The sequence below is a fragment of the Vanessa cardui genome, chromosome 13 (assembly GCF_905220365.1).
Source record: "Vanessa cardui chromosome 13, ilVanCard2.1, whole genome shotgun sequence".
Lineage (NCBI taxonomy): Eukaryota > Metazoa > Arthropoda > Insecta > Lepidoptera > Nymphalidae > Vanessa > Vanessa cardui.
The window spans coordinates 11,367,064-11,394,996 of record NC_061135.1 but is presented as its reverse complement, the minus strand read 5'-3'; the positions used below and the strand labels follow the sequence as shown (position 1 = coordinate 11,394,996).

The window sequence follows — 27,933 nt, the reverse complement described above, 5'->3', positions numbered from 1 at the left end:
CTTTCAAATTAAAATGAAGGATTACAATTTCAAAACGAACATATCCCTATAAATAAACAGCAATAATAAATAATAATAATTAATAAACTTAATAACTATTCATAATAAATCGAAGGTATAATACAATTCAGTATCTTTAATAATTTATATTTTTAAGATAAAGCTTCATTACAAGACTTTGTATTGATTAAGATACTAACATATATATCTTTTTTCAAAAGCTACCAAGTATAATATGATTTTTATACAATTTTATATGACTAGACAGATCTATCCATATTTAATTAAATTTTCTTTTTTAAATAAACTAATAAAATAATTATAGTACAACCGAGCGGGATGATATGCGCTTATTTACTAACTAAATAAAATAGTGAGCTCTTTTATTTCTTATTTATAATATATATATATAGCTAATAAAATAAAAATGCCACTAAGTTAACAGGTATTGATAGGAGGTTATTTAGTCTCGTACAACATATTTATTGTAATAAATTATTCACACCTCAAGTTGATGACGATTTCTCAATAATTCTTTTTCTATTTCATTAAGCGTATCAATGTCATTTAAAATAATAACCTCTTCGGTGCTATGTTGTTCTGGTATAAACGGTGCAACATAGTCGTTGTATTGCTCACCACTGTCAAGGTAATCTACAAATTCTTGTTGATATTCATTATTGTATTTTCTAGGACCATTAACCATATGGTTGGGCATCTTTGAAGTGCCATGAATTATTAGACTGACAGGTCCGACTTCACCAGAATTAGATTCATTCGTCTGGAAGAAAAGTAAATAAATTGAAAACTGTGTCTCTTTATTGCTGATAAATCAGCTTACTTCATAATTAAACGCCATAGCGAATTTACCGTGTCCTGAATAATGACTTTCCATAAACCGTTTGCCTTCTCTCCCCAAGTAAATACTGAAATCAATGGCCAGTTAACGAAGCCAGCATCTGATGTGTCTCTTGGTCGAGGACTAAGAATTTGAACTTTTGTACCTTAAAATTGTCATAAATAATTTAAATGTATAATTTACTACTAACACAATGGCAAAGTAAAACTAGCTCTTTCAGCTTCAGACATTCATAAATTACAAGAGCCTGCTAAAAGGCAAATCTATAAAATAATTACACAACTTATCATCTATATCTTAAAGCCCTCGATAAATAAAATACCTTGTGGTGATACTAGGTAGATTTCTACAGCACCACGCCGAGTATACTGAATGTTTACAACGAGTTCAATGTGTTCTATATAGTTCACTAAACAATCAGTTGCGTCGATCGTTATGTCTACAGTTTTTGTAGAAGATAACTCCAGCATTTGATTTTCCTTTGACCTAAAATTTAAAGGGAATTAAAATAAAGAAGCGTGTTTCAAAACAGGTTTTCTTGGTTGTGGTTCTTTTTACTCGCTCAATAGACAACGAAAACGTTTCCATTACCAAGAACACATATGTTGGAACAGTTATTTTAAGCATGCGTCTCTTTTACCCAAACGAATCATTCTATATGATATCCCTTTTACACCGAGTCTTGATTAACTTTTGCAGAAGCGAACAAGAAAAACACGCGCGATTGGTTTTACATGACTACAATCGTTATTTCTAGATTCAAAATTTAAAAAGTTGCACATCTCAAGAGAAAACGTGCAAACCACACGGTAGTTAGTTAATTCGCGATCGATATTGCGAAATGCGAATTCCGCCAGACGAAACTTAACGAATCTTTTACTAGGAGCACATAAACAAGAAGGAGATCTTAGTTTGCAATTTTTTTATATGGGCATCAGCTACTACTTGAATATATTTATACTGTTAGGTATATATTATATACCCAACCAACCAACCAGCATTTAAACGTGTTGTAAAACCATCCAACCAAAACAATTAATTAAGCAATGAACTTGTCTGCTTTGACATTAAATGAATCAAGAGTACACTAAGGAATCATACTCACGAAGAAGCTTTAATTCGGCATATTTGTTTGCTTGGAACTGTAGTCCAATTTAGAGCTGCACTGACAAGGGCTCCGGCGTTTAAAAGCCCAAAACCAAAACGAATATCATATCGTAGTCCAACCCTGTAAAATAAAAATACTAAACAAAATATTGCTACTAAAAAAAATACGCTAAAACGCGTTTTTTTTTTGCAAGTTTAATAAATACTTACCCATTAATTTGCCAGCCAGGGTTTTCAGAAAGTGGAGCATATTCCGAAGTCCACACAATAAGATGTTGGACATCACGCCAAGTCAAATTTGGACTGAAATCATGATAATATCAAATTTTAAAATGAAATTGTGTTTTTCAAATAAATATCACAAAAAAAATTCGTACATCCACTTGCCCTCTAGCGGGAGGGAAACATTGCGACAAACAGACCGTAGAAATCATAATAATAGGACTGCATAAATATTGAAGAGTTCATTTTATAACGAAGACATATGATTCACTTACTTTGCATGTAGTGCCAATGCGATAATACCGGCAGCCAATGGGGCTGCAGCTGACGTGCCTGTGTGCCCTAGTGTACACGAGTCTTTTGTGTCAGTGGTTGCCTAAAATATAACCGTCCCTTTTTAACATTTATATATTTCGTTATATGATAAAGATAACTTGCGTCGTTTGTTGCAATATGCCAAAATAGTATTTATTACAAATGTCAAACGTCACAATTGCGTTTAAAGATCAACTTACAATCTTCTGATCTTTATAAGCACCAGAAGAGTATGCAGTAGCTAGAGTAGAAGAGCAAATCTCGCCATACCAAGGAAACAGGCCTTGCTGGGAAGCACTTCCTATAGATATAGTGTAAATGCTTGAGGAGTAACTGTAAAAATAAATTAAATCTATTATGTTTATTAGTATACTACATGTAATAGTTCTTTTACACCGCTAATTGATAGTATAGATTTTAGATAATATTTGTGTGTTTATTTATACTAACACTTTTTTTGCCAATAAGCATCCTGTAAGTTGAAAATAATTTATCTACTAGAGTATTTTGGTATTATTGTCAATTTAATATTACACAATAATTAAAAAGTCAACAAGATTAGGATATTTAATTACAACTAAATATAACATAGTTAGTATAAACAGTAAATACCTAAGCTATCATATCAAAACAAATATGTACTAGCTTACCCGTCGCAGTTGCAGTTATCATTATGGCCACCGCCATTACCATTAGCCCACACAAAAATAGCGCCTTTACCATTTCGCCCCTGAAAGTATGAAAATATAATCAATATTGTAAATACTTAGTCGGTCAGTTAAAATTATAAACTATTTTTATACGACTGTCCCAACATTCTTGTTACCCATGTATGCTTCTGCATACTTTGAGTAATGTAATGTTTTTGACGGTTTATTTGTATATATGTATGTGAAATTCTTTATTCCAACACATATTCAGATCTTAATCAAACGGGGTAGTCGTATTGTTTTATAGTTTTAAGGTATTTTTTACTTACTTTTTCTATACCGCGTTTGAAAGCCTCAATAGCAAGGCGGCCTGGGCCTTCTACAGTTTTCCCATCGTCACTCGGTCCCCATGAAGCACTATAAATATCCACCTTGTCCCACGCATATCCTTTAACAGATATATAAAATACTGGAAGTCAATAATTTGTTATCATACAAATATTTTTTAAATTATTATCAATTTGCACAAATATAATAATTATCTAGGAATCCACTCTATATGTAGCTCTTAAAATATCCTTAACGTTTATGGTTTCCTAGTTAAAGCTATCGAAATGTAACTCGAAAGTCGTCGTCAAACTTGTTGGCTAAAATGAAACAAAAAAAAAAATTTTTTTTTCCAACGTTTCAAGAATCTGACCATTCTCTTTAGTTTTCTACTGTATGTTCTTCATTTTTTTATTTGAAATTTTAATGGTTGGTCAACAATTATTAGACACAAAACAGTCTAGGTCCCTTTTTGGAGTTCAAGTTTGCTTTATACCAAATTTCATAAAATTTGGTCCAGTGGTTTGGCCGTAAAATAATAACAGAAAAGCTGAAAGTCAACACTTCCTTATCCTTGTTTATAATATTAGTTATAGATTAATGACATCCACAATTCACGTTTAGTTTATAATTTTTTTATGGTAATCCCCATATTGCAAGATACAGAAAATAATCCCATATTTTAAAAGATTGTTTGGTAACATTTACATAATCAAATTAATGAAATGAAGATAAAGTTATTTAAAAAACGTAGGTCCATCCTTTTTATTCTTGGACTTCTTATATTTTTATATGGCTTTTTTATGCCTAAAAATAAATAAAGTAACAGTTGTTAATGTTATAAAACAAATACTGTGAAATGGATCGTAAATTGATGGACAGACAGACAGACAGCAACTGAGCACCGAACAATCCGTCATTAGTTTTAGTTAAAAAAATTAAAGCGGAACAAACACATACAAACGTTAGAAAATCCACCCGTGTTGTGTTTTCTTTTTTTTGCTTCGACGATGTTTTGATGTTACGTCACATTTTAGGCTTACTACTAGGAAACCACGACATGTTAGGAGATTTATCGTTCATCGTAATGGTTGAGCGACTGACTTAGTGGCGTACCATGTTACGGTTACGTTAACAAATACTTGGTACAAAGGTTATTTTAATAATTGTTTGAAACTCAAAATTTAAGGTTTATTGTAAACCAATTTATATTTTGGATAAGGGCAGTGAGTACGGATGATAAATTATAAAAATATAAATGACGAGAAACGCCATCAACAAGAAAAAGTGAGAATGAATGAAAGCCATTTTTTATCTTTATCGTGAGGACAGTAACGATAAAAGAACGATTTGAAGGAACAGACATCATACAAACCAACCACACCAACAAACGAACTTCAAAGATATGACATTTTGAGCTCAACATGGCGATCAAATCTACCAGGCATGCATAACTCTGATAGAGTCCTCACCTATTGCTTCACCTTCAATGCGGTCTGTTATTCGTCCATCGAGCATCCGAACTCCGCCCACTTTTGCTCCCCATGCTACGCCCACGCCACACTTCTTATTGTTGGCGGTCATAACAATCTATGTAATTTAAATAATATTCAATTTAACGTATACAATAACAATAAACAAATGGGTCCAGTTAACTCAATTTTATGCACTTATTGTTATTAGAATCCTTAGGTCTGAATAAAAAATGATTTATCAATATTTTTTCCTATTGATGATTTATCTGATAAGCCAAATTAGGCACTTTTTTTTAATAAATACAGACACACATTATAATTATATGACAAAAGATATTATTAAATATAAATACCATTCACTATAATGAGTGTTGACTAAAAATCGAATAACTTTATAATATTCATCTGTCCACATTCATCATAATAGGTATATGTTACCTCCCCAGCACATCTGGTTCCGTGTGAGTTGCTGTTTTTTTCATCATATCTAGGAAAAGGGTCGGAATCTCCGTCATTAGAATCCCAACTTATCTCAGGATCCTAAAATAATGCGATGATAGTAGATTAGTCCATATTACTTTAATAAGTTCGTACTACTTTACACAGATGGCGTTAGTGTCATCGATGTTTGTACAAGCGACGCGTCAATGCGTCCAATCGTTGTATCGGCCGCGAAGTTACCAGGACCATAGACACACCAAAGAGATATATCGCCCTTACGATGCGAGCGACATGACGTAGCCACATTAGTCTGAGATATTGCGTTTTTCAAGTTATTGGTAACGTCATTGAAGTTTTTTATATATTTTAAAATATCAAAAAGGCAGACTTGCTGCAAATCATGTTTTGAAAGTCGATTTTTATGCTTTTCGACTCCATGACACGCTCAAAGGAACCATCGATGGGAATAGTGAACCTCGTAATATAGTATAACGTAAGTCTGCCGATCACTTGCTCTGGGACCATAATTAATACATATAACAAAATTTTTACTAATTATTTTTTTATAAATGAGATGAATAAGTAGAATATGTCACCACAGTCGTACTAGGAAAGATAACCGGTATTTTTTTTTGTAAAAAAAAAAATTGAGTATTTACCTAAATTATGTTTAGGATTTTAAATTAATATGGTTATTTTTATTATTACAGTTATTAATTACGTAGACTGTCTCGTGAACAAGATATTCGTAGAAAATGTCGAAATATCGAGCTTCGACATATAAAAAAAAACATGGTAAATATCCCGTAATTAATAACTGTAATAAATTATGTTTATTATAATATATTGGCTATCAGATAAATGTGACAACTCATGGCACAACTAGGGTATCAAGCATAAAACCAACAGACAACAGCATAATGCTTTCTTATGGCCTCCACCTGTGTGTGAAGCGTTTACTATGATAATACATTTTTTATAATGTAAGAAAGTCCATGTTTTTATTTATTTTCTTTAGTTATAAATTATTGAAATAACCATCAGATCCAATATTTGACAATAGTTTTACAAAACATTTTCCACTGACAATTTTTAAGTCACCTCCCAGACTATTGTCAATATTATTGTATATAATAATACCTCACAATGCACAGTGAACTGATAGATAACATTTTAACAACTTTATGTGCAAGAAACACGACGTAAAATTTCATAAGTAAAATTTTAATAAAAAAATAATTCGAAAAAATTGTAACTCGAAATTAGTTCGAACTTTTTATTTTGATTAGGATTAGGTTTTTTTTTAAAATAAAGTCCAAACCAGGCAAGCTAAGAAGTTGGTTGGTTAGTTTATGGATTTTTGTTGCTTTTTAACTCACGGATCAACTTCTCAAATAGCACTAGGAAAACATAAATCGAAGAAGATACCCAAAGGGAGTAAGATTAAGACACTGGTTTTGTGTCTAATGGTAAGAAAGTATAAAATATCCTTTTACAACATTTTTATTAAAAATGTTCCTACCTTATACTACATAGTTCATTAAAATAATTTAGGATCAAATGATTATTTTAGTTTTTTATTCATTTTTAAAATAACACGTTAGTTGGCACGTTTTCTTTTAAAGGTAACTCTCATTACATTCACTCGTGTTGAGGGAAAAGTATAGAAAATCTAGTTGGTTTATGTTACGTCTTTTTACAACGGAAACTTCCACCATCTTTATTGGAAACACTAGGATAGCATGAAACTTACGTAGTTGTCGCGTAAATCGGTATGATTATGCTCTACTCCGTCATCAAGTATAGAGACACGCACGCCTTGTCCATTATATCCCATTGCGTAAACTGGTAAAACATTCAAATCCAGTCGTGGTAAGCTTGGATCATTTCGTGTATCTTGCTGTTTTAAACACAATAAAAAAACACATTAATATATATAACTGTGGTTAACATAATGTAATCTACTATAAATTTTAATTCCAACGCTATATTATTTTAGCTTATATGCTATATATTATATCTTTCACCTTTACTAATACATATGTTGTTATAATGTTCATACCAAATACCATTCGTAGCTCCACAATTCATCGTTGAAAATGCGATTGTATCTACGCAGATCACGGCCACCTGTGTCAAGTTCTGAGTACCTAGTAACTTCATCTATTCTTTTTACCCGATGTAACTTCTTTTCCGGGTCGGGTAGTGGATATCGCTTAAACCGACTCTTTATATACAACTGTTCAGCCCATCGAATCTGTATCGAAATTGTACATTGTTATTGACTTTAAACACTTTATATAATCAGTATAATTTCAACTTATTTTTTGAATTAGCCTTTTTTTTTCGCTGGAAAAACGCTTTACGCGCTTCCCCCACGTGATGGAAAGTGGGGGGGGGTGTGGGACTCCCCGAAGCCCTGAACGCCGAGTGCGCCCAAGCACACCGCGTTTACCCACTAAAAAACCAGCGGTACCCTCTCCGTCTTTCGGCGGACGCCACGGGATCGCTTACGCATGCTACCGTGACGATTTTTTTTTAATTAGCCTGCTTTAGTAGTTCAAATCACATTCAAAATTTAAATCATACTAAATTTTTCTGGTGCAGAACTTGACATCTCATCAGATGCACTCGTACTAATTTTAACGCGCTCTTTTTGTAAGATATTTTATGTATTCTTGTATTTTAAAACTTGGAATTCCTATTCCATTCCTTTTCTACATTCAGATTACCATCCATTATTGATAAAATTATTAGACGTATTAGGTCAATGTTAAACATATTTCATTTTATAAACATATTGAGGGAAACTGACAGTACTCTTTATTATAAGAGCTACCAGTTGACTATGTAGACAGTAATCATTTATACTAAAAAATCCCGGACCTTCTAGTCTATTCCAACCACAAGAGGACAAAAGCCAAATTAACAATTGGCACTGAACGGACGCGATATCATGGTTGAGATATTGAATTGAACTTGAATAACCAATAATATTCATTATGGATTTGCTATTTAAAGGCGTTTTTAACCTTGACACCCACAACAACTACGATTCAAGTTAATATAAGTAGTCGAGTGTTATAGTGTAGTATAAAGACATGCTAGTCAAGAACTGTTAGTTGTACACTTACAATTAAGTTATTAATTAACAAATCGCTTGACATATGAAAGTCCTTGTTTATTCGATTGGAATTGACTACACAATACGTATAACTAGACTAATACTATAAATATACTAACTAGAAGCGGCCTGGCCAGACAATATTCCAATATCTTCTGAAACATTAAACCATCTAGCATGGAAAAAACGACATATTAATGAAGGTGGCTTTAATAAACTTAACTGCAATTATCTATTTGTACTAGAGGTCTTGTCCTAGTCATATCATTATTATATCTCATAAATTATAAAATGTTATCTTATAACGCTTTTTGTACACACAGTGATATGGATATGTTCTATGCCTACCCAAACTCAATGCGGAAAATTAGTGTCCAAAGAGAATAAATTTTTCTAGTGCTGAACTTGACATCTCATCAAATGCACTCGTACTAAATTTAACGCGTTCTTTTTGTAAGATATTTATGTATGCTTGTATTTTAAAACTTAAACTTTTACTTTTTTTCTTTAGTGTCTAAAGACACTAATTTTCCGCATTGAGTTTGGGTTAAATGTTTACCCTGGTAGCATAAATATATAACCAGAACAAGGCGTTTCACACCTTTTAATCCATCCCAGTCAATATCACAATAACAAATTAATTGTCTTAACTCAGTTTTGCTTCTAACTCATATAAATAATCATGAAGGCCATCTAAGTATCGCAAGGCTCAGTTGTATTTTCTTAACCATCGTTATTGATTGGAGAGATATATCACGACTTTAATTTCTATAACATCAATGGTAGTAGGAAATTATTTTAAAGCCTTTTTCAATATATTTATCATATAGTTGTTTAAGGGCTAAGCACTTGCCTTTGAATGGTTTTTCCTGGTTTCCTATCAATCAAAACCACTATAAGAATGTGCTTTAATTGCTGTGGTACTGACACAGATAAGATATATCTTTTGTATGAATTAAAGGTCACATCTCTACTAATCACATATTTTACGAAAGCAATCATGCCATCTGTATGCATTCGGCTCACCACAGTTCTCGTTTCATTAATTAATTCTTGTAGTTTACGATAGCAATTTATGCAATTTTGTTTTGGGTTGGGTGTGAAATATTTGCTTTCCTGATTGGCCTGTTTCTGCTTAAATTGGATTAGAACACTATTAAAAATAGATTGTATTTGGCTAACAAAATCCTTTTGCTTGTCCTTACTTGCCAATTCAGATTGCAAGGGCTAAGATTGATGTTGAAAGATTAAGTGATCGATTACTTACACCCGCTTTCCTACTAAACAAACTAAACTGACCGATATCAAGTTTAAATTCAGATTAGAAATTAAATGAACATATTGTGTCTTGGACAAAAATTCTATAATTTGGTGTAATTGTATCTCTTGCAAGGAAATCGATTACTAATGATGCGTCGTAAATTCGCGTATGTAAAGACTAAAGGATATGGCCCCTGGCCATATCCTTTAGTCTTTTGATTACTTATTGTAAATATTCTTGTGATTAGTAATGAATGAGAAAATACATATTGATCAAACCCAATCAGTGCTACATCGATTTCATAATTTGTGGCGTCCAGAACGATCGCTGCGAAATTTGTAATATTTTTATTTTATCGAAAAATCTACCAAATTATGATATTGTTAAGCGACTTTATTTTATTCTATTACGTATAAGTGTGTTCTTATAAACAACTGAAATTTAAAATTATGAAATCTGATTAAATTTTTAATTTGAGAATAATGTATAAAATAAACCTGCTTTGTAATCAGGAATCCAGATCATATTATAAAATAGGGGTTTATTTTATATGAGATGCTTTGATTTGTTTCTTAATAAACCCACTCTCCTTGATAGTTGTAGTAGTAGTAGTTATAGTGCACCTTTGTCCTTTTTATAAGATTTCGATTTTTTTTCTTTATTTAGTAGCCAGTCATGATACAAGTGTTTTCGGCTTAAAAGACGGTCTTGACTTAAGTGATAATTAATATCCTGAATTTTAATAATAATAGATATTTTTTATCAAAAGGGGCATTTTCATCAAAAGAACTTCGTCATTTCTTATCCATGCAATCTAATCCGTGTGAGTAAGTAGGCCAGGCCGCACACACCACGTGTATTGCAGCTAAAAGCTACCAGGACGTTATAAGAAACGAGAAGTATCACGACAAGCTTACCCTCCTATCCTTGTGTAGTATGGATGTGTGCTCAACAGGGGTGCGTCGCTGTATGCTTCGCTCATATGGACGAAATGCATAAATGTTAGGGAAGTCAAGTATCTGAAAACAAATATTAACCGTTATTCAATTAAAGTTGCGTATAGTGTTTGCAATTATCATTAAAAATTATTTAAATAAACTAAGTTAAACTTTTAGCTAAGTTTTTTTTTAGGCATCTACATTTTTATTAAGTATGTTTTATTTTTACAATAGTTTATAATTTTGTTTTATGTTTTAAAGCCCACATAACATTCGTTGAAGATCTTAAAATTTCAGTAGCTATATTTTGATCTCTTTGATCTTTCTCTCTATGAATTGAGTGGTGGCGGAAGAATTATCGAATAATCCTCACCCCTATTGCACAAAATGTCCTCCTTTATGGTACTAGGTCCCTAGTATTTAAAGCAGAAAACAATGGTATGTAGGCGGAGCACTGGATAATTTTATTTTGTATGACATTAAAATTTATGATACCGAAAAAAAATTGCTTGAAGTAATTTACAAATAGTGTATAATTAATAAATAATCAAAGAAAATTAATGTCACCAATTTGTTATATTTCATTGGCCATAGGTATAATTAATAAATATTTATTTACCACACACGTATTCTAATGTATTTAAGATTATGTTATTTATTTACAAACTTGAACAATGGCGTAGGCAATAAATAACCATTAAATTAGAAATTATCTGTTGTAAAATAATTTTAAATTTTTAATCACTATCCGACCAATAATCCAATGTCGGCTGTTTCATAAAGATCTCTCGAACTTTTTATAACAACTACGCAACGACGAACTAATTATGTCACATGTCACATTCAACTGGATGGCGTCATATGATGTCCCCGACCCACGTTTGTACCAGGAACGCATGACGTATAAGCATATCAACAGTTACACATGCTAACATGTGGAACGTTATGCGTAGGTTATTTATGTTTCATATCTCAATAGATATTCATAAAAATTGTGCAAACATCAGATAACGAATATCTAGAAAGAATAGATATCAATGGAAATGACCTAACTTTATCAATAATTATTAACCGATGGTTTAACTCTTTTTTATATACTTACTATTTATATTCGAATAATGCCTAAATAACAAAGAATACGTAATAATAATATGTAATAATATTTATTTCATAATTTGTTTACACAAACCATTCCAACATAGATTCAGATAGTAGTCAATTACATTGATTTTCTCATTTATAAAAAAGTGTTCACACATGTTATATGAGTAAACAGAATGGGGCCACGCACGTGTGTGGATACTATGTGTCACGTCCATGGAGCCATGTGAGTTTCTACAGTCACGTATCTACTAGGACAGCAGAGAGACAAAAGAGGTATCTCGCACACATGCCACACGCATACACACATAAGTCCATGGGGTTGATGTACGTGTAGATCGCAAGGGTTGTTACGTTGTTAGCTACGACGATAAACAGTACTGTTTATACTGGTATGTTGTTATGTCTGTTTTCTTAATCATTTTAACGCTTATTTATGAATCAAAATGTTTGAAAAAAGTAATGTATATCAAAATAGTAATTGTACGTACATAATGATGTACTTATATGATTTTTGTGTCATAAGTTCTAAAATAAAACAAATTAAATGCAATTCATTAAAGCATTTGATTTCAAAAAACAGAAACAAGGACCTAGCGTATATTTTTCGTTACATGTTATATTCGTTATGACTAGATATCAAATTCAAATTCAAATAATTTCAAATTCAAATAACATTATTCAATATAGAAGCATTACACTTACTTATTGATGGTCAATTGAAACACTACCACCGGTTCGGAAAAGAAAATACCCTGACCTGAGATTATATGACATCAGATTATATGCACTATCAAAATGACAAAATATGCATGCAAATATGCACTAAAAATGGCGGAATATGCACAAAATATGCACAATAAAAAAACTATTTCTAATTAGATTTTGACATTTATTTAAATTATACCTTATAGTTATAATTAATTATAATTTATAAGGCCTACACTATAATTTATGATATTTATTTATTATAATCTTTGTATAAATAAACAATAATGTATTTTTCCAGGTTTTCCGCAGCAAACTTGTGACGATTTCCACTTACTATCAATTCATACGCTGAAAATCACCTTTCGACGTGAACTGACGTTACCGGACAAAACTTGAAATCGTCATTCCTGCAGATACCTTTTCTCAGAGTTTGCCCGGTGCCGTTGATAAAGGTGTCAATTTTCTTTATCCCGTCAAGACCGGGGCTTATTATACTACACGCCTAACATGTGTAACAACGGAATATAAGCACTGTTAATGAAAAAGTATTATACGCATTTGCATATGCAAATATGCAAATGCATATAATCCGTTGTATAGTTATGACATGTACTGTTTAATTAGGACTATAGAAGATACTCCTTAATTTGAAACGTACTTAATTTAAAACCAAGAGTCCAAGATTTACACCAACTCATATCGAGGACTTTGTAAATAATTGTATGAAGAAAAGTGCAATTCTACAAGAGAAAATAGAATGAGGTACTTACCTATTAACGCCACCACAGCAAAATAACATTCTGCTAATGTTAACCAATATAGTTATTCAGTTATATGATTATATGTTAATCAGTTAGTCTAAAGAGAAAATCTGAATGTGTATTTTTGAGCCTTTTTGTTGAGAACGCAACTGGAAAAACCTTACATTTGTCGAAAAGGCGTGGGTAAAGAGATATTTATTCATTTAAAAAAAAATTTTGTTTTTCACAACCTCAAAATAACTGTTAAGTTCACATATTCTATCATTAACTAATTAATAAATAAATAGTTTTTTAATATAGTTTAGTTATCACTACATATATTGACTTCAAATGTCAGGCGAGCCGTCAATACTTATTCGTGTTATTTCTAAAAATATAAAAAATAAAACAATAAACACTTCAAGGTAAATCTAAATAGTTTGAATTAGTTTTTCCATTGGTAATTTTTATCGTTTTTACCCTAATCTATTGGACAAAGCGTCTTAATAATTTTGACCAAAATTACATTCTATTCTAAAATCCATAGAGAATATTTAAGGATCGTTTATGTGTTAAATAAGTGTTTATCCATTGATTAAGAATTTTGACTGTGGATATGAATAATGTGTATGACGTATTTATATACTACATATGTATTTTTGAACACTGAAAATACATTATACAAATATCATATAATAATTGGTGGCAAACGAGACTCAGGTTCGTTGCTGGCCTTTGATAACACTAATTTAAAGAATTATTATCATTCAATTTAACGCTAGCCTAACCTTTAAAAAAATTGCTAATTGATTCTAGCGTTTGGGAAAAAGACGATGAGAATTGGTTCCAGAGTGGGTTGTGTGAGACAGAAAATGATTTCAAAATCGCGCTTTTGTGAATTTCCGGTTTTTGGAATTTGACGTAATATCCAATGGTGAAATTCAATGGCCGAGATTAATCCAAACAATTAAATACTCTTTAAAGCATTAACCTTCACTACTTGCCAGTTCAAAGAGGGTTTTTGTAATAATCTGTACATATAGCCCCAGTTTCTTTGAGCACGCTGCACCACTGTAAGTTTTAAATAAATTTAAAAAACATACAATAAAATCGAAATTAAAAAGTAAAATATACTCTATTAAATATCAGGAAAAATGGATGAAACAATATTAGTAAAAAATATTTGAGAATTACACATTTGGTCCTGTATCCATTTTATTACTAATACAATTATTTATTCATTATATATAATAATATTTAATTCATTAAATATACATCTGCCTATAAATAATAACGGTGTTAAATTTAAACTTTAAAAATGGGCTCAGAACACGGCGCTGCCCTTATACGAAAAATAAGTGAAGCGTTTTGTACAATAGTGTTTTATTAGAACATTACGTATCTCATTTGACTAAAATTTAAATATTATAATCGGGTCCGAATTTTTTTTTATGTAAAATTAAGTGAAAAAGTTTATGCTTCCTTCTTTTTACGAAAACTTAAAAATAAAAAATTTCTTTTCTATATATCTATCTTTATTTTAAACTAATAATAATGTGTAAATTGTCAGAGTAGTATGTTTTTTTCCGTAAAGAAAATCGTTGTGTATTATAGCCGCATTTTTTCCAAATGAACTTGGAAGGAATACTTTACAAAACGTTAAAAAACGTTCATCGCCGTTTATGATGGCCTATTACAAAGTGAAATTTTTCTTTAAAATACGTAAACCATTTCTCGATTTCTGATAACCTAGTAAAAAACTCAGTAAGTGATGCTTGCTTCTTTACTTCAGAAACGAGTTTTATTTTGTGAAATGGATATTATGTTATCGATATTATTCATTCATAAATAAATTAATGCGCATAAGTGACATATAGTTTATGTGCTTACTATATTTTTTTAATATGATAGTTTTTTTAATAGTTTTATAATTTTATAAAAACATATAATAAATTTATGTGATTATGAAAATAAATATTACACACTGTTTACTCTCTTGATATAATTACAATAGTAGATTTTCAAAATAATAAATTATAATAAACTGCAATTAAACAAACATAGATGATGTATTCCACATCAATTTACTTTGACGGAAATACGTTTCATTGCTCACTTTTCACTGGATATACAAAAAACATTTTTTATAAACACGTCCAACCCGAAAGTATGAACGGGGAGCATCCACGAAAATAGACTTAGGCCACGCCCTATTCATAAATAGTTCTATCCGCTGTAACGCTGAAAACAGTCTCTTATTTTGTTATGCTAACCTAGTACAAGCGACGCTGAATCTACGGTTAGCGCCGCCTGAAATTCAGTTTTCGTGAAAATAGAGTTTCTCTAGTTACGTCACAACGCTTGACGCCAACCAACGTTTAACGCCATCTAGTCGGGAGAATTGAAACGAACGGGCTTTCATGAATGTGTCCTTCTGTTCAATAAATATCCTTGTTTAGTTAATTTAACTGATTTGATACTAATTTAAAAATTTTAAATTGTACTATATATGTAACATAGAACATAAATATAGAGTTATAATTTATCAAAACAATCGAAACAAATAAAACGAACTTGCTAACAAAAAAATCCACATCCTTTTCTTGTGTCATACATATTTTTAAATTAAAATAGAAAAGGTACTAATATAATATAATATATAAATTAATAAAGTATTAATAATTCATTACAAACGTTTAATAAAAATCTAGGTTGGCGGTTGTGCGTTGAACTCTATGACGTAAATCTAATTAAGCGTTAAGAGCTTTTTTTTTCAAGACGCTACGGTGGGCGGAGACGTCCAGATAGATACATATCTCTTTTAAGAGTTTAAAGCTTTTGTATGTGACTTTTATTTGATTAAACTTGAAGTATTATTTTTATTTATTTTATTGTATCAAATGTATTTCTCTTCTTAAGACTATGCAACCACTTATTGGGATAATAATAATTAGTAATATATGCACTAATTTGTAAATATTTTACTTGTATTACTTATAATTTATACGTAACTTACCATTTATTTATTGTATTATCTAACTTTAATTCCAATCAAACAATTACTCACGGATGACGCCAATGATTAAATAAATATATTAAATGCAAAACGAAGTTATAACAACTCCACAAAAGTCATGAAATCCTGGTACAATGATAGCAGATAAAAAATCAGTCGGGCACATGTGGTCTGCGGTTTAGCCACCCCCCGCACTCTCATTCTCCCTTGAGTGGTTTAGTTAGGGCAAACAACGCAGGCGTTGTTAAAGCTTTAAATCGTGCAAACCACACTACACAGCTTATGTACATGTAAATTTAACAAGAAAAAATACATTTTCTACCTCACTTTCTATGAATGACAAACTTTTATATAAAAAAAGACTCTTTGCTTATTAAAACATTTTAGTCCTTAAAATTATTTAAATTTGTAGCTGATAATGTTTTACGCTTATTTACAATAATTAAAAATGTGTAATAATATATTGTAATTGTTTTAAGTTCATTTGCATACAAATAAGGTCACCCGTGATTGGCAGATCGAATTGAGACAAATGGTTTAGCTAACACAGAGTATTTGTCTCAATTATCGCTGTCGACGCTGAAGACTTACTCGTAGCGTAGAAGGCAGACGTTGAAAGTTGAAAAGACATTTAGAATACATAGAAGAGAACAGATTCATATATTAAAGCGAAATAGATAAGCTTGCAATTCCTACCTACATCTATTAAATTTATCCTGGGTAAGGATTTATAATAATCTTTGTTTCACTAGCATTCAATTAACATGCCTATATTGATGCCTATATTTAAAAGACGTTACTTGCCTATAGTTAATTTAATGGTATAAGTAAGTCAATCACAGCGCCACCTATAAAGAGGGATTTAATATTAATAGAAAAATGAGAAAAACTGTTTTTCTAATTTAAAAAAAAATAAACGACATAGGTTATTATATTTTACTTGATATACAGTTAGTTAGTAACTTGATAACAGCGCCATCTATGAGATCCTGTCATAGCTATGACAACGTTGTTACTAAAAATCTTATATACATTGCCATTTATATATTTATACTTAATGTTCACACTTTTATAATCCTTTAGGTTATCTTGGGTATGCTTTTATAATTAAACTGAATTTTGGTCCATCATATTAATAAAAATAAGTGCCGTTCACAATTTTTACCCCGTTTACAACTTCGCCCCATTTATATTAACGGATTATAGTAACGAAATCTTATGGTACATAAAGATAACATAAAATATGTAAAGTGGATCAAATCCAGTAAAGCCAAAGACAATAATATAAAAAGACATACTGACTAGAAAAACCAGACTGCGGGCCGCTACTAAGATTTTTTCAACTACTCAAAATGTACCCAATAACTTTAACTATTACTTGGTGGTAGGGCTTTGTGCAAGCCCGTCTGGGTAGGTACCACCCACTCATCAGTTATTCTACCGCCAAATAACAGTACTCAGTATTGTTGTGTTCCGGTTTTAAGGGTGAGTGAGCTAGTGTAACTACAGACACAAGGGTCATAACATCTTATTTCCCAAGGTTGGTGGCGTATTGACGATGTAAGGAATAGTTAATATTTCTTACAGCGTCATTGTCTATGGGTAATGGTGACCACTTACCATCAGGTGACCCATATACTCGTCCGCCAACCTATACCATAAAAAAAATATATCTTGACCGATTGAGGATTTGAATCTAGCATCTCAATCGACCTCAAATAGCCACTGGACCAATAAGGCAGTCAATTAATTCATGGCAAAATCCAGCTTATATTTATTTAGATAATGTAGATAAGGTAACCAATATCGGGCACTCGACAGGCACTCGAAGTATCATCGGCGTCATCACTTTGATTTAATTTATCTCGACATATTTTTGAACCCTGCGTATTTATCATGTGGGTGATAATATTCTGCCTCTTTTCCTTTTTGATAAGCTCGTTATATGTATTATACAAATACGTATTTATTTATTACTAGCTATACCCGCCCGCTTCGCTGGGCATTAGTCGTAGAAAAATATTTTTTTAATTTTTCATTTCGTAATTAATTACTGATACAATGTACAAATAATCAAGAAATATGCGAGATCCAATCAAATACTTAAAATTATTTCATTTAATATTCGTCAATGATGTTCTCGATAGGCTGCAGATTGGTCATAACACCCATAAACTTATTTATCAAGATCATATCTTCTTTTTTTTGAATCCGGAAACAGATATGATTTATGAGAATGTTTTTGTTGGTGTAATCTCGATGTAAAGTTGGTACGATGAAAATTTTAATTAAATTTCTATAGTCTAGAAAAGTTTGTATCACACCAAAAACGTCCTCTATTATCCGGTTCTATGAAATATCGATGTTATAACATTTACAACCTTGTCATCTGTAAGTATCTCGTAAATAAATGTACCCTTTGGCTCGAAGTTTTGATTCGTTGCATCAAATGTAGTTTAATCCTTCGTTCTCTACCATAGCGTACATGTCAACAATGAATTGTTAAAACAGTTGACGATACTTCAGAATATGGTTAGATTGATTATCTATAATTATACGATACGCTTAAAAATCAAACTCTTCGATGTCACAGAGCCAGTCGTGACATTATTTTGATACAGTCCGAGATGATATCCATCTTCTGCTCGCATTATCATAATTGGATAATCGTAATAATTGTCATACGATTGATATTTTTCAGCGACACCTTGATTGTTTTTGTGTCGCTTAGTGATAACAATACCTCGTTTTGTAATTTCTGTACCGACAATTACAGCTGTGACTTCAGGAGCTATGGAAGCTTCAATACGCCTTTTATGCTCTGCGTTCTATCTGCATTGATAATTACTTTGAATCATTTGTTGTTTCACTATCTAGAGCAGTTTTAGGCATAATCCTAAATTTAGCGATGATTTCTCGATTAGTTGTGGTACTGAACATGCATCGAAGATAAATTTTTTCTACGTTGTTCGTGAAATAAATGTCCAGAAATAGGGGATTTTATTTAGATACTGGAAGAAGTGAACTAATCATATGATACACTTTAAACGTAGACGCGAAAATATTGTCTTGTACAATATTTGTTACTCCGAAAGATGTCGTTTAAAAGCATGAATTGTAATTTCTAATATACTGAAGGAAATATTTAGACTCCTTAATAGTTCCCGTAACGTAGGTAAGAAGAGGTTCTGGTGGTTCAACCAGTTGTGGTAAATACATTTTACCAGTGGAGTAGCATATACCAGCAGTTTATTTAGTGTGACAATATGGGCATACTATATTCATTGAACCAATGATCACATCGGGATTCATATTGTTATCATAACTTATATAGTAATTGAAGGCTGATTTATTGAGGTTGGTTCTAGTTCTTGACTTAGTCTTTTTTAATCATTCATCATCCAGTAATTGGGCTTGTCAGGTTTATCACTATCTCTTGATAAAGATGCTTGTTCAAAGATCTGGAACTTGATCATTTCGTTGACTAACTGCTTTGGCAGCTCTTAAAGTAGAAATTCGGATTCTATTTGTTTCTAAACGTATTTCTTGTTGGTGTGTTGTTTCCGTAGCTCTTTTGGATGACGTTACGCATATATTGTTGATATTCCGATCTTTTGTTTATTCAATGGCATGGTGGTTTCTATCTATATAAATAAGTTGTTTTTTTTGGTTATGTGTCTTACGTTTACATTTTATACTAAAAATTCATTGTTGTTGGAGTTATGAGTATACTTACCAATTATGATTATTGTTTAATTTCTTATAATCAAAACAGCTAATCACTTCTTCCCATATATGTAATTTATAATAATTATCTCATTTTAAATTGACAATTATTATTGTTGTGATTGTTTTATGTTTATTGGCATATGACGGAAATTAAGTTAGTTGTTATGCTTTTTGAATAGATTTTCATTTTTTATTACATATTTTATAATTATCGGTTGATCGGAATATAAGTGTATCGTTATACACGTAAGGGCCATCTGTTGGTTATTTTTAATGATACGGATGAAATAATTACTTTCTCCATAAAACAATAGATAAACATACCAATTTTCATAATGATCGATCAAATAGTTTCTGAGTTTATCGATGACACACATACAAACACATTCTTTTGGCTATCTATATATATATATATATATATATATATATATATATATATATATAATATATATATATATATATATATATATATATATATATATATATATATATATATATATATATATATAGTATGTATAGATAGCCTATGATTTGCGCAAGTACATGTTTTTCCTGTATGCCAATTTTTATAATGATACAGACACACAAAATTTTCAAAAATCGTAAAAATTAAGTCAGTCAAAGAACACCTGACGAATTACGACAAAAATAAGTGTACAGACAGACTCTAGAGATTTATATAATAGTATAGATTTAGTATTCACGTGGGCTAGCTTTATTATTAGCGTATTTAATGTATAACTTTGGTGTTTATATACCGATTTCTATGATTTTTTTTATGGCATAGTTAATACTGTTAAATTTTGTAATTTGGGATGATTGCGAGTGTTATAAACGTAGGAATAGACAAATATAATCAGAAAGCTTCGAACTACTAAGCTAGTGGGAGTGACACGTGTTATTGTGACTCAACCATAAAAGATAGACATAGGCTGTCATGGGATATTTTTTGTATAATTTTAAGGAGAACATTTCTTTAATACATGATTTCTGTGAAGCTTTAACCATTAAGCCTAAACACGCGACGGAAGCTCAAAATATGGGGTTTTTTCCCGTTTTTCAGACATTTCCCTTCAGTGCTCTGCTCCTATGGACTTTAGCGTGATGAAAAGTATACTATAACCAGCTCAGGAGTATGAAAAATAATTGTACCAAGTTTCGTTAAAATCCGCCGAGTAGTTTTTGTTTCTATAACGGTTATATGGACAGACAGACAGACAGACAAAAATTTTACTGATTGCATTTTTGCCATCAGTATCGACCCCTGATCACCCCCTGATAGTTATTTTGTAACAATATTTCATGTACAGAATTGACGTCCCTACAGATTTATTATAAGTATAGATTTCATATATAGGCGGAAGATATTTCTCCGCCACCCATTAATGCTGTGAAAAATGTTTAAATTTTGGTGGTATATACCCAAATGGGCTTACAAAAAACCTGAACAAAAGTGTGGGTAAATATTATTTAATAGTAATCAAGATAGAGATAAATTAAGGATTATAATATTTGTAATAATTTTAGAAAAGTCAATTAATTTAAGTAAGTTTATTATTCTTATAATAAAATATCCATGCAAATGTCCCACTACTATATATACAGGGTTATTGGTAATTCGACATATATCCGTTAGGAGGTGATAGGGGTGACTATTTGCAATAATTTTAAACTGAATCGTTTTCCGTCTTGCTTTTTCAAATTTGGACCGATAATTATTGTTTAAATATTGACAAATATCCAGTGTTTTATTATTTTTAAAAAACAAAAGAAAAAAATGTTTGATATTTTTTTTTAAATAAATATTTGAAGTTGCATTTTTGACAAGTTTGGAAAAAGGCTAAAAACGTGATAACTCAAAAATCAAAATCAAGGTTCAATTTTGGATTATGCATACAGGGTGGGTTCAAATCATTACAAATAGTCACCCCTATAGCCTTCTAACGGATATACGTCGAATTACCAATGACCCTGTATATATGTAACTATACTATATCTTTAAAAATTATAAAGTTTCGAGCTTAAACTACACCGCTGCAATAAGGAGGTGCTAGATTTAAACACTTTCACTTTAAATTGGGAATTATTGTAGAACGGAAATACAACACATTGTCTATTTTCAATTAGTCACAAATTTTAATTTAAAATATTTTTAAAGAAAATTTAATTACTTGAGTTTAGAAAGGTTCGGTATCCAATTACAACTGTAATTGGAGGATTAAGGGGCACAAATGTAAGCATCCAGGGCGCGCCTTTTGGAACTAGTGTAACGAATCTTCTCCAAAATTTCCATTGTAGTAAATTATTTGTCGCTATCGAAAAAATACTTATAAATTTGTATTTCTTTAAACAGGCCAACATTGACGAAAATTTCTGAGCTATTCTTTAAGAAGCTCGAGAGTCATCTCAAAACAAAAGCGTGAAGTATCAGATTGCAATACGCGACATAAAATTTAAAGGATACGTATCAAAAGTACGTATCACCTTACGTAAGTCGCTTGTCTACATTTCGCATGTGAGATCCGAAGTGAATTTAATCGGAATAACACTACAGATATAATTATACATTTAGATTTGCTTAAATGAAATTTGTTTATTCATAAGTTATTAAAACGAAATTTGAAATCACTTATAAAATAATATTTATCCATTTCATTACTTTTTCTATAGCGATAAGATCGTTTATTTGTTTCATAACAGATGTTATTTTCATAACTATTTACTTTTTCATATGTTTTTTTAGTTTTACATATTGATTTACAGATTAATTCACCAACATATTATGTGTTTAGTGGTCGACATGATTGTTTTATTTTTTTAAAATAGACTTTAAGATAAATGAAATAAAAAATATAAAAGTTTTTTAATTCCATGCATAAATCTACAGTTATAAATTATTATTATTTTTTACACGTCTAACAAATAAAAATTATATAGATTATTTGATATGATTAAATAGGTATATAAAATTAAATTTGATTTCATAAGGAAAAAAGTTACTGAATTTAGGACTAGATAAGTTATTGAAAACGGCCGTTAAATACCAACCAGTAATGTTCGCTCAAACGTCGATATTCGATCATTATTATTATTGAAAACTTTATAGAATAAATTTGTATATAAATTTGTATAATAGAACCTTATTTTATATTTTAAACCCTTATTTTATTGACTACACTAAAGCTTGTTATAAGATTACCCATTCAAACGGTAAATACTGAACAGATAAAACAGATATATGTAAATACTTATAATATGAATGTAAGTCATAGATTGTAATGTCATTTAATATCATTTTAAATTATACATCATAGCTTTAGCCTTGTTGCTTGAAGAGGTAACTTCCGATATGTTAACATTGTCTAATTAATTAATATATCCATAATGTTACTATATAGATATAAGTATGACGTTTAGAAACGTGTATAATTTTATAATTATAGTATATACTTATAGTAGAAGTTATTAATGCTAGTTCATTTTGAAGTAACTAGTAGTAAATACAAGTAAAATCTTTAAAAATAACTACATTTGAAACATACTCAACTTTTTTATTTTTTTTTATTTATTTATTTATTTCTTTTTATAATAAAACATACACATTAATATATTTTACAAGCCATTAAACCATTTTCTGGTTTGTATTGTAACTAACCGAATCAAAAATATTATGCAAATTATAAAACGAGATTTTTTATTCGTTAGTAATTAGTATTAGTGGTTGACTATTTACAATTTAAAATTTAATAATATTAACACAATGGCAGTACTGATCCTATAAGACCATTAATATGACCTAGAGCACGTTCTGATATTGGAAATACGTAAGCTATACTATGTACATTGTATTTGAAACATTTTTTAATTGTTTAGTCCATCATAAAGCACCGATGTGGTGGTATATGGTGGTACCATCAATTTGATTAGCCTTAACTCAATAGGCTATTTGACTGGTTTTTAAAATCTATTTTATATTACATAGTTAAAGAACCCAGTAATAGAAAATGCCTGAAAATATCATATTAAGAATTCCACATATAATAGCGCGCAAAAACAGTACTATGGCAATATGGCGCTGCAATAAGGTCGGTGACGTCACTTGCCTGTCTTTTAATCTGTGGTACATATAGTAGACAAGCAAGGTTAACAAGCAAGTGACTTCATAATAAGCCCGGCCAATCAGGAACGTTTTGTGTCACATGACAAAAGTTTAAAATAATGATTTTTTATTTATGGATTTTTGAATAAATTAAGTATTATTTTCAACTTTCTATAGTAAATAACCATTTGTAAACACATACTATATACTGACTACAATAAATGACGCTTTATTTTTCGCATTGGAAACCATGAATTCTGTCTGGTTACGTTGAATTATGAGAGTAAGTGAATTGATAGAACGTTTATATTAGTACACAGACTTGTGCACTAAGTACAGATTACTTTTGTCCTTCGGACTTAAGCTTTAGGATTGACGAAATTAGTCATGACGTCATTATCGAGTTGGACGATTGTGAATTGTAGTAAAGTTGTTTTATTTAATTTAATCGGGACTTTCATTTTTAGCAACAAAATTAAACAGAACGATTAATTAAAAAAACACATCATACGTATTTATTCACACATACCTACTGTGCCGCCGAGCTTCATCCTCGTTGACTTTATATTATACATACCAATGATGTTGTAATAAACAGATATGTTATTAACTAGAAAACGTCCTAATTGGGACGTTTGCCTTTAGTCGTTTTACTTAGTAATATGTTATAATACATCATAATTAGTACCTACGTAGTAATACGTTTTTACTTATTGTTTTTATCAAGCTATCCTTTTTAATTTTAACAAAATGTAAAAATAAAGTAAAATAAACGGTCCCCGGCGCGGCACACTTTTTTCTGTTTAGTATGGAATTAACATATCTGTTTATTAGAATATCATTGATACATGCCTATTTCATAGATGCTTTTTATATTATTTGACCTTTTCACTGTTCATAGTTATATTCCTAGAATTCAATAGGTAATTGGTTTATCACAGGAATCTGCTATTAAATAATTATATTATTAATTATAGAGACGCATGTCACAAATTATAATTTATAAGCTTTATGTAATATGTATGTTAGGAACGCTTGTTTAATGATTTTTAATGTCTTTAACGATTTAGAGATAAATAGCCCAAACCTCAGAAGAACTAGACAAGTTATACCAGGATAATTTAGTCTATTATTTTCTTGTACAAGTAGCCGCGCCTTGCAATTTTACTCGCATTAAGTTTAGGCTATTAGTGACATGTGTAAAATATCATGTTTTGTGTTGTGTAAATTGATAAACAAATCCGGTGAATGTTTGTTTATTTTTGTTTTGTTCGAGCTTACTGATTAGTTTACAAAAAAATATAAGTGTTATTCCTCCATTTTGAATCGAAACTGGAAAAAAAATTAAGACTAAATTAAAAACATACTGTCAAACTTTATAATTATATTTGAATGTTTGTATAAATAAGGTCACCATTAACTATATATATGTTTATTATTATGTTACTAGTTTAAATTTCCTATGTAAGTGAACTTTCTTAATGGGAAATAAATCATCTCTAAATCTAAATCAAAAAAAAATCCCAAATAAATTTAAATATATGTGTAATGCTACTACTACTATAATTGTAATGTACTATAAAGTACATTTTTGTTAAAAAAATGTATTAACATGCTAAATATTGTTGAATATCAGATACGATTTTGAACAAAATTTCAACTATTATAAATTGCAAAATACAATAAAGTGGGAGAGCATATGCAGGGTTCGTGCATTCGAATGAATTTTTTTTAACTAGAAAATATAAATTATTTTTGTCCACCTATTCATAATATATTAATTATATTTTTATTATGAATAATTTTGTGCTTTGTGATTGTGTTTCCAAAACGAAAAATGTTTTTTTTATATTTTAAAGTATGTCTATACGTGCGTAAATGATCGTTTTCGGTTATTATCCTAACAACAGACCTTCCGAACTTTTTACAATACATCTTGTCGATACAAATATACAGACCACTGATGATTAATCGTATATTGGTCTCTACATTAATAAACTATTCACACTTATTAGCACTTACAAATTTTCAAGCTAGTTCAACATTCTATAACAAAGACACTTACCGGGCCAGCGTATTCGTATCCTAACTCCATGGCCACCAGTTGAGCAACTTCTTCACCACCTTCCACTTCCACCGTCCATTCATTGACGAAATTCGTAGAAGTTTCTTTGCCATCATGCAAGTTATGATATCCTGGTAACGAAGATTTCGAATTCGATGACGAAACGATTAATGGAAGTATGAATGAAAATAAATATAAGCTACGTAAAATTATCATTATGGATTTTTTATCATTTAAACTATTTTAATATATTATTAACAAAAAAATCGTCTAAAATAGTTTTTTCCAGAGCGCGGTTTTTAACAATGGACACGATGCGACGCGGTCAAGTGAAGCGTATGAATGGACGTTTTCGTTAACAATAAATACTATAAAGCTTTATATTATCAGATCATTAATCTTCATAATTGACTTTACGATTTATTTTAATAAAATATACTTAGTTTTCTATTTTAATTACTGAATAGAATATATTTGAAACTTACATTATACAGCGATGTAGACGACGACAATTAATGAATAAAAATTAGCATGACAAATGTTTTTGTGTTCATCTATTCATAAAATAATATAAATAATTGTCAAAATAATAGAAACATACACCAGCAACGAACCTGTAATAAATCTTTGATATGTAGAAAATAAAATCCGTCTCCATCTCTTCCAGCATCCTTGGGTTGTAATAAGTGTTAATATTATATTAATGTTACTTATGATTACTGTAAACAAATATGTTTTATAAGATTTTGTTTAATTTGTTTTGTACGATGTACCATTGTACGATGGAGATTAAACCAGATTTTATTGAATTGAAATTTAGCACAAACGTTCATTATAGCTGCTCTTGACAATACACCTTGTAATATATATTGTTTACAATGTATATAGATTTTTACATTCATATTTTTATTTCAAGATTTACTTGTATCTTAACGAGTACAACGGTTCAAACCCATCCAAATTACCACATTTTACTAATATTTATCATGATTTTGTACTTGACATTGTTCGAATTAATCCCGGCTGCTGAATTTCACCTTCGGACATCTCTTCAAAATTCTAAGTTTCACCCGCATTTTCTGCCGCGCACAACCACTTTGTGGAACCAACTTTCGCCGGCGGTTTTTCCGAACCGATACGACATGGGAACCTTCAAGAAAAGAGCGTACTCTTTTTTTAAAGACCGGCAAAGTACCCGCAAGCCCCCTGGTGTTGCAGATGTCCATGGGCGGTGGTAGTCACTTTCCATCAGGTGAGCCTCCTGCTCGTTTGCCACCTATCTCATAAAATAAAAAATAAAAAACTTGACAACATTTTAGGGTAACCGGCAAATGCCAAATATATTTGTGCCACATGTGTACTACCAAACAGCATTGGGCCAGCATGATGGAATAAACTCTAAGCCTTCGTCAGATTGTGGTGTAACAGGCTTTTTTACAGCGTCGCTACTTGTAATAAAAAGTTCCTTTTATGTTATTCCAAGGTTTTACACCCTGACATACTAATGTCAGGGTCATATCATAGAAATAAGAACTACGATTAAAAGTTAAAGCATAAAACCATACCAAACTTAACTGTTTATAATATTGAGATGCCACGTTGATCTAGTGGGGATAATCCTGGGGTCCAGTCAACTCATCGTGGTGCACCCTAGACAACGCGGACGGCTTGAGCTTGCTCGTCGGCCGCGGCTGAGACTGGTGGGAAGGATACCGCGGGGCTGCTCCTGGTATGTCCCTGGTTGACGTCAGGG

At 30.7% G+C, this 27,933-nt stretch overlaps 1 protein-coding gene across 1 annotated transcript; it reads right to left on the bottom strand.

Annotated features, from left to right (window-relative positions):
* Positions 1-65: 65 nt before the first annotated feature.
* Positions 66-26,499, bottom strand: LOC124534771 (neuroendocrine convertase 1-like). Its single transcript, XM_047110782.1, has 15 exons — positions 26,181-26,499; positions 10,699-10,800; positions 7,459-7,653; positions 7,150-7,296; positions 5,394-5,495; positions 4,953-5,070; positions 3,483-3,601; positions 3,154-3,233; positions 2,704-2,836; positions 2,464-2,564; positions 2,177-2,269; positions 1,965-2,087; positions 1,182-1,345; positions 871-1,004; positions 66-781 (listed from the first exon to the last, which is right to left on the bottom strand). Exons 1-15 carry the CDS (start codon positions 26,394-26,396, stop codon positions 500-502), a joined length of 2,109 nt encoding a protein of 702 aa, XP_046966738.1. The 5' UTR covers positions 26,397-26,499; the 3' UTR covers positions 66-499.
* Between the last annotated feature and the right edge of the window lie 1,434 nt (positions 26,500-27,933).

Bases quoted from the DNA above. Each gene is read 5' to 3' on its own strand.
- LOC124534771 (XM_047110782.1), bottom strand. From the start codon at position 26,396: ATGATAATTTTACGTAGCTTATATTTATTTTCATTCATACTTCCATTA. The intron at 2,565-2,703 runs GTAAGTTGATCT...GTTATATTTTAG, and splicing joins CTTATAAAGATCAGAAGATT to GCAACCACTGACACAAAAGA. The intron at 1,005-1,181 runs GTATTTTATTTA...GACAATTTTAAG, and splicing joins CTACCTAGTATCACCACAAG to GTACAAAAGTTCAAATTCTT.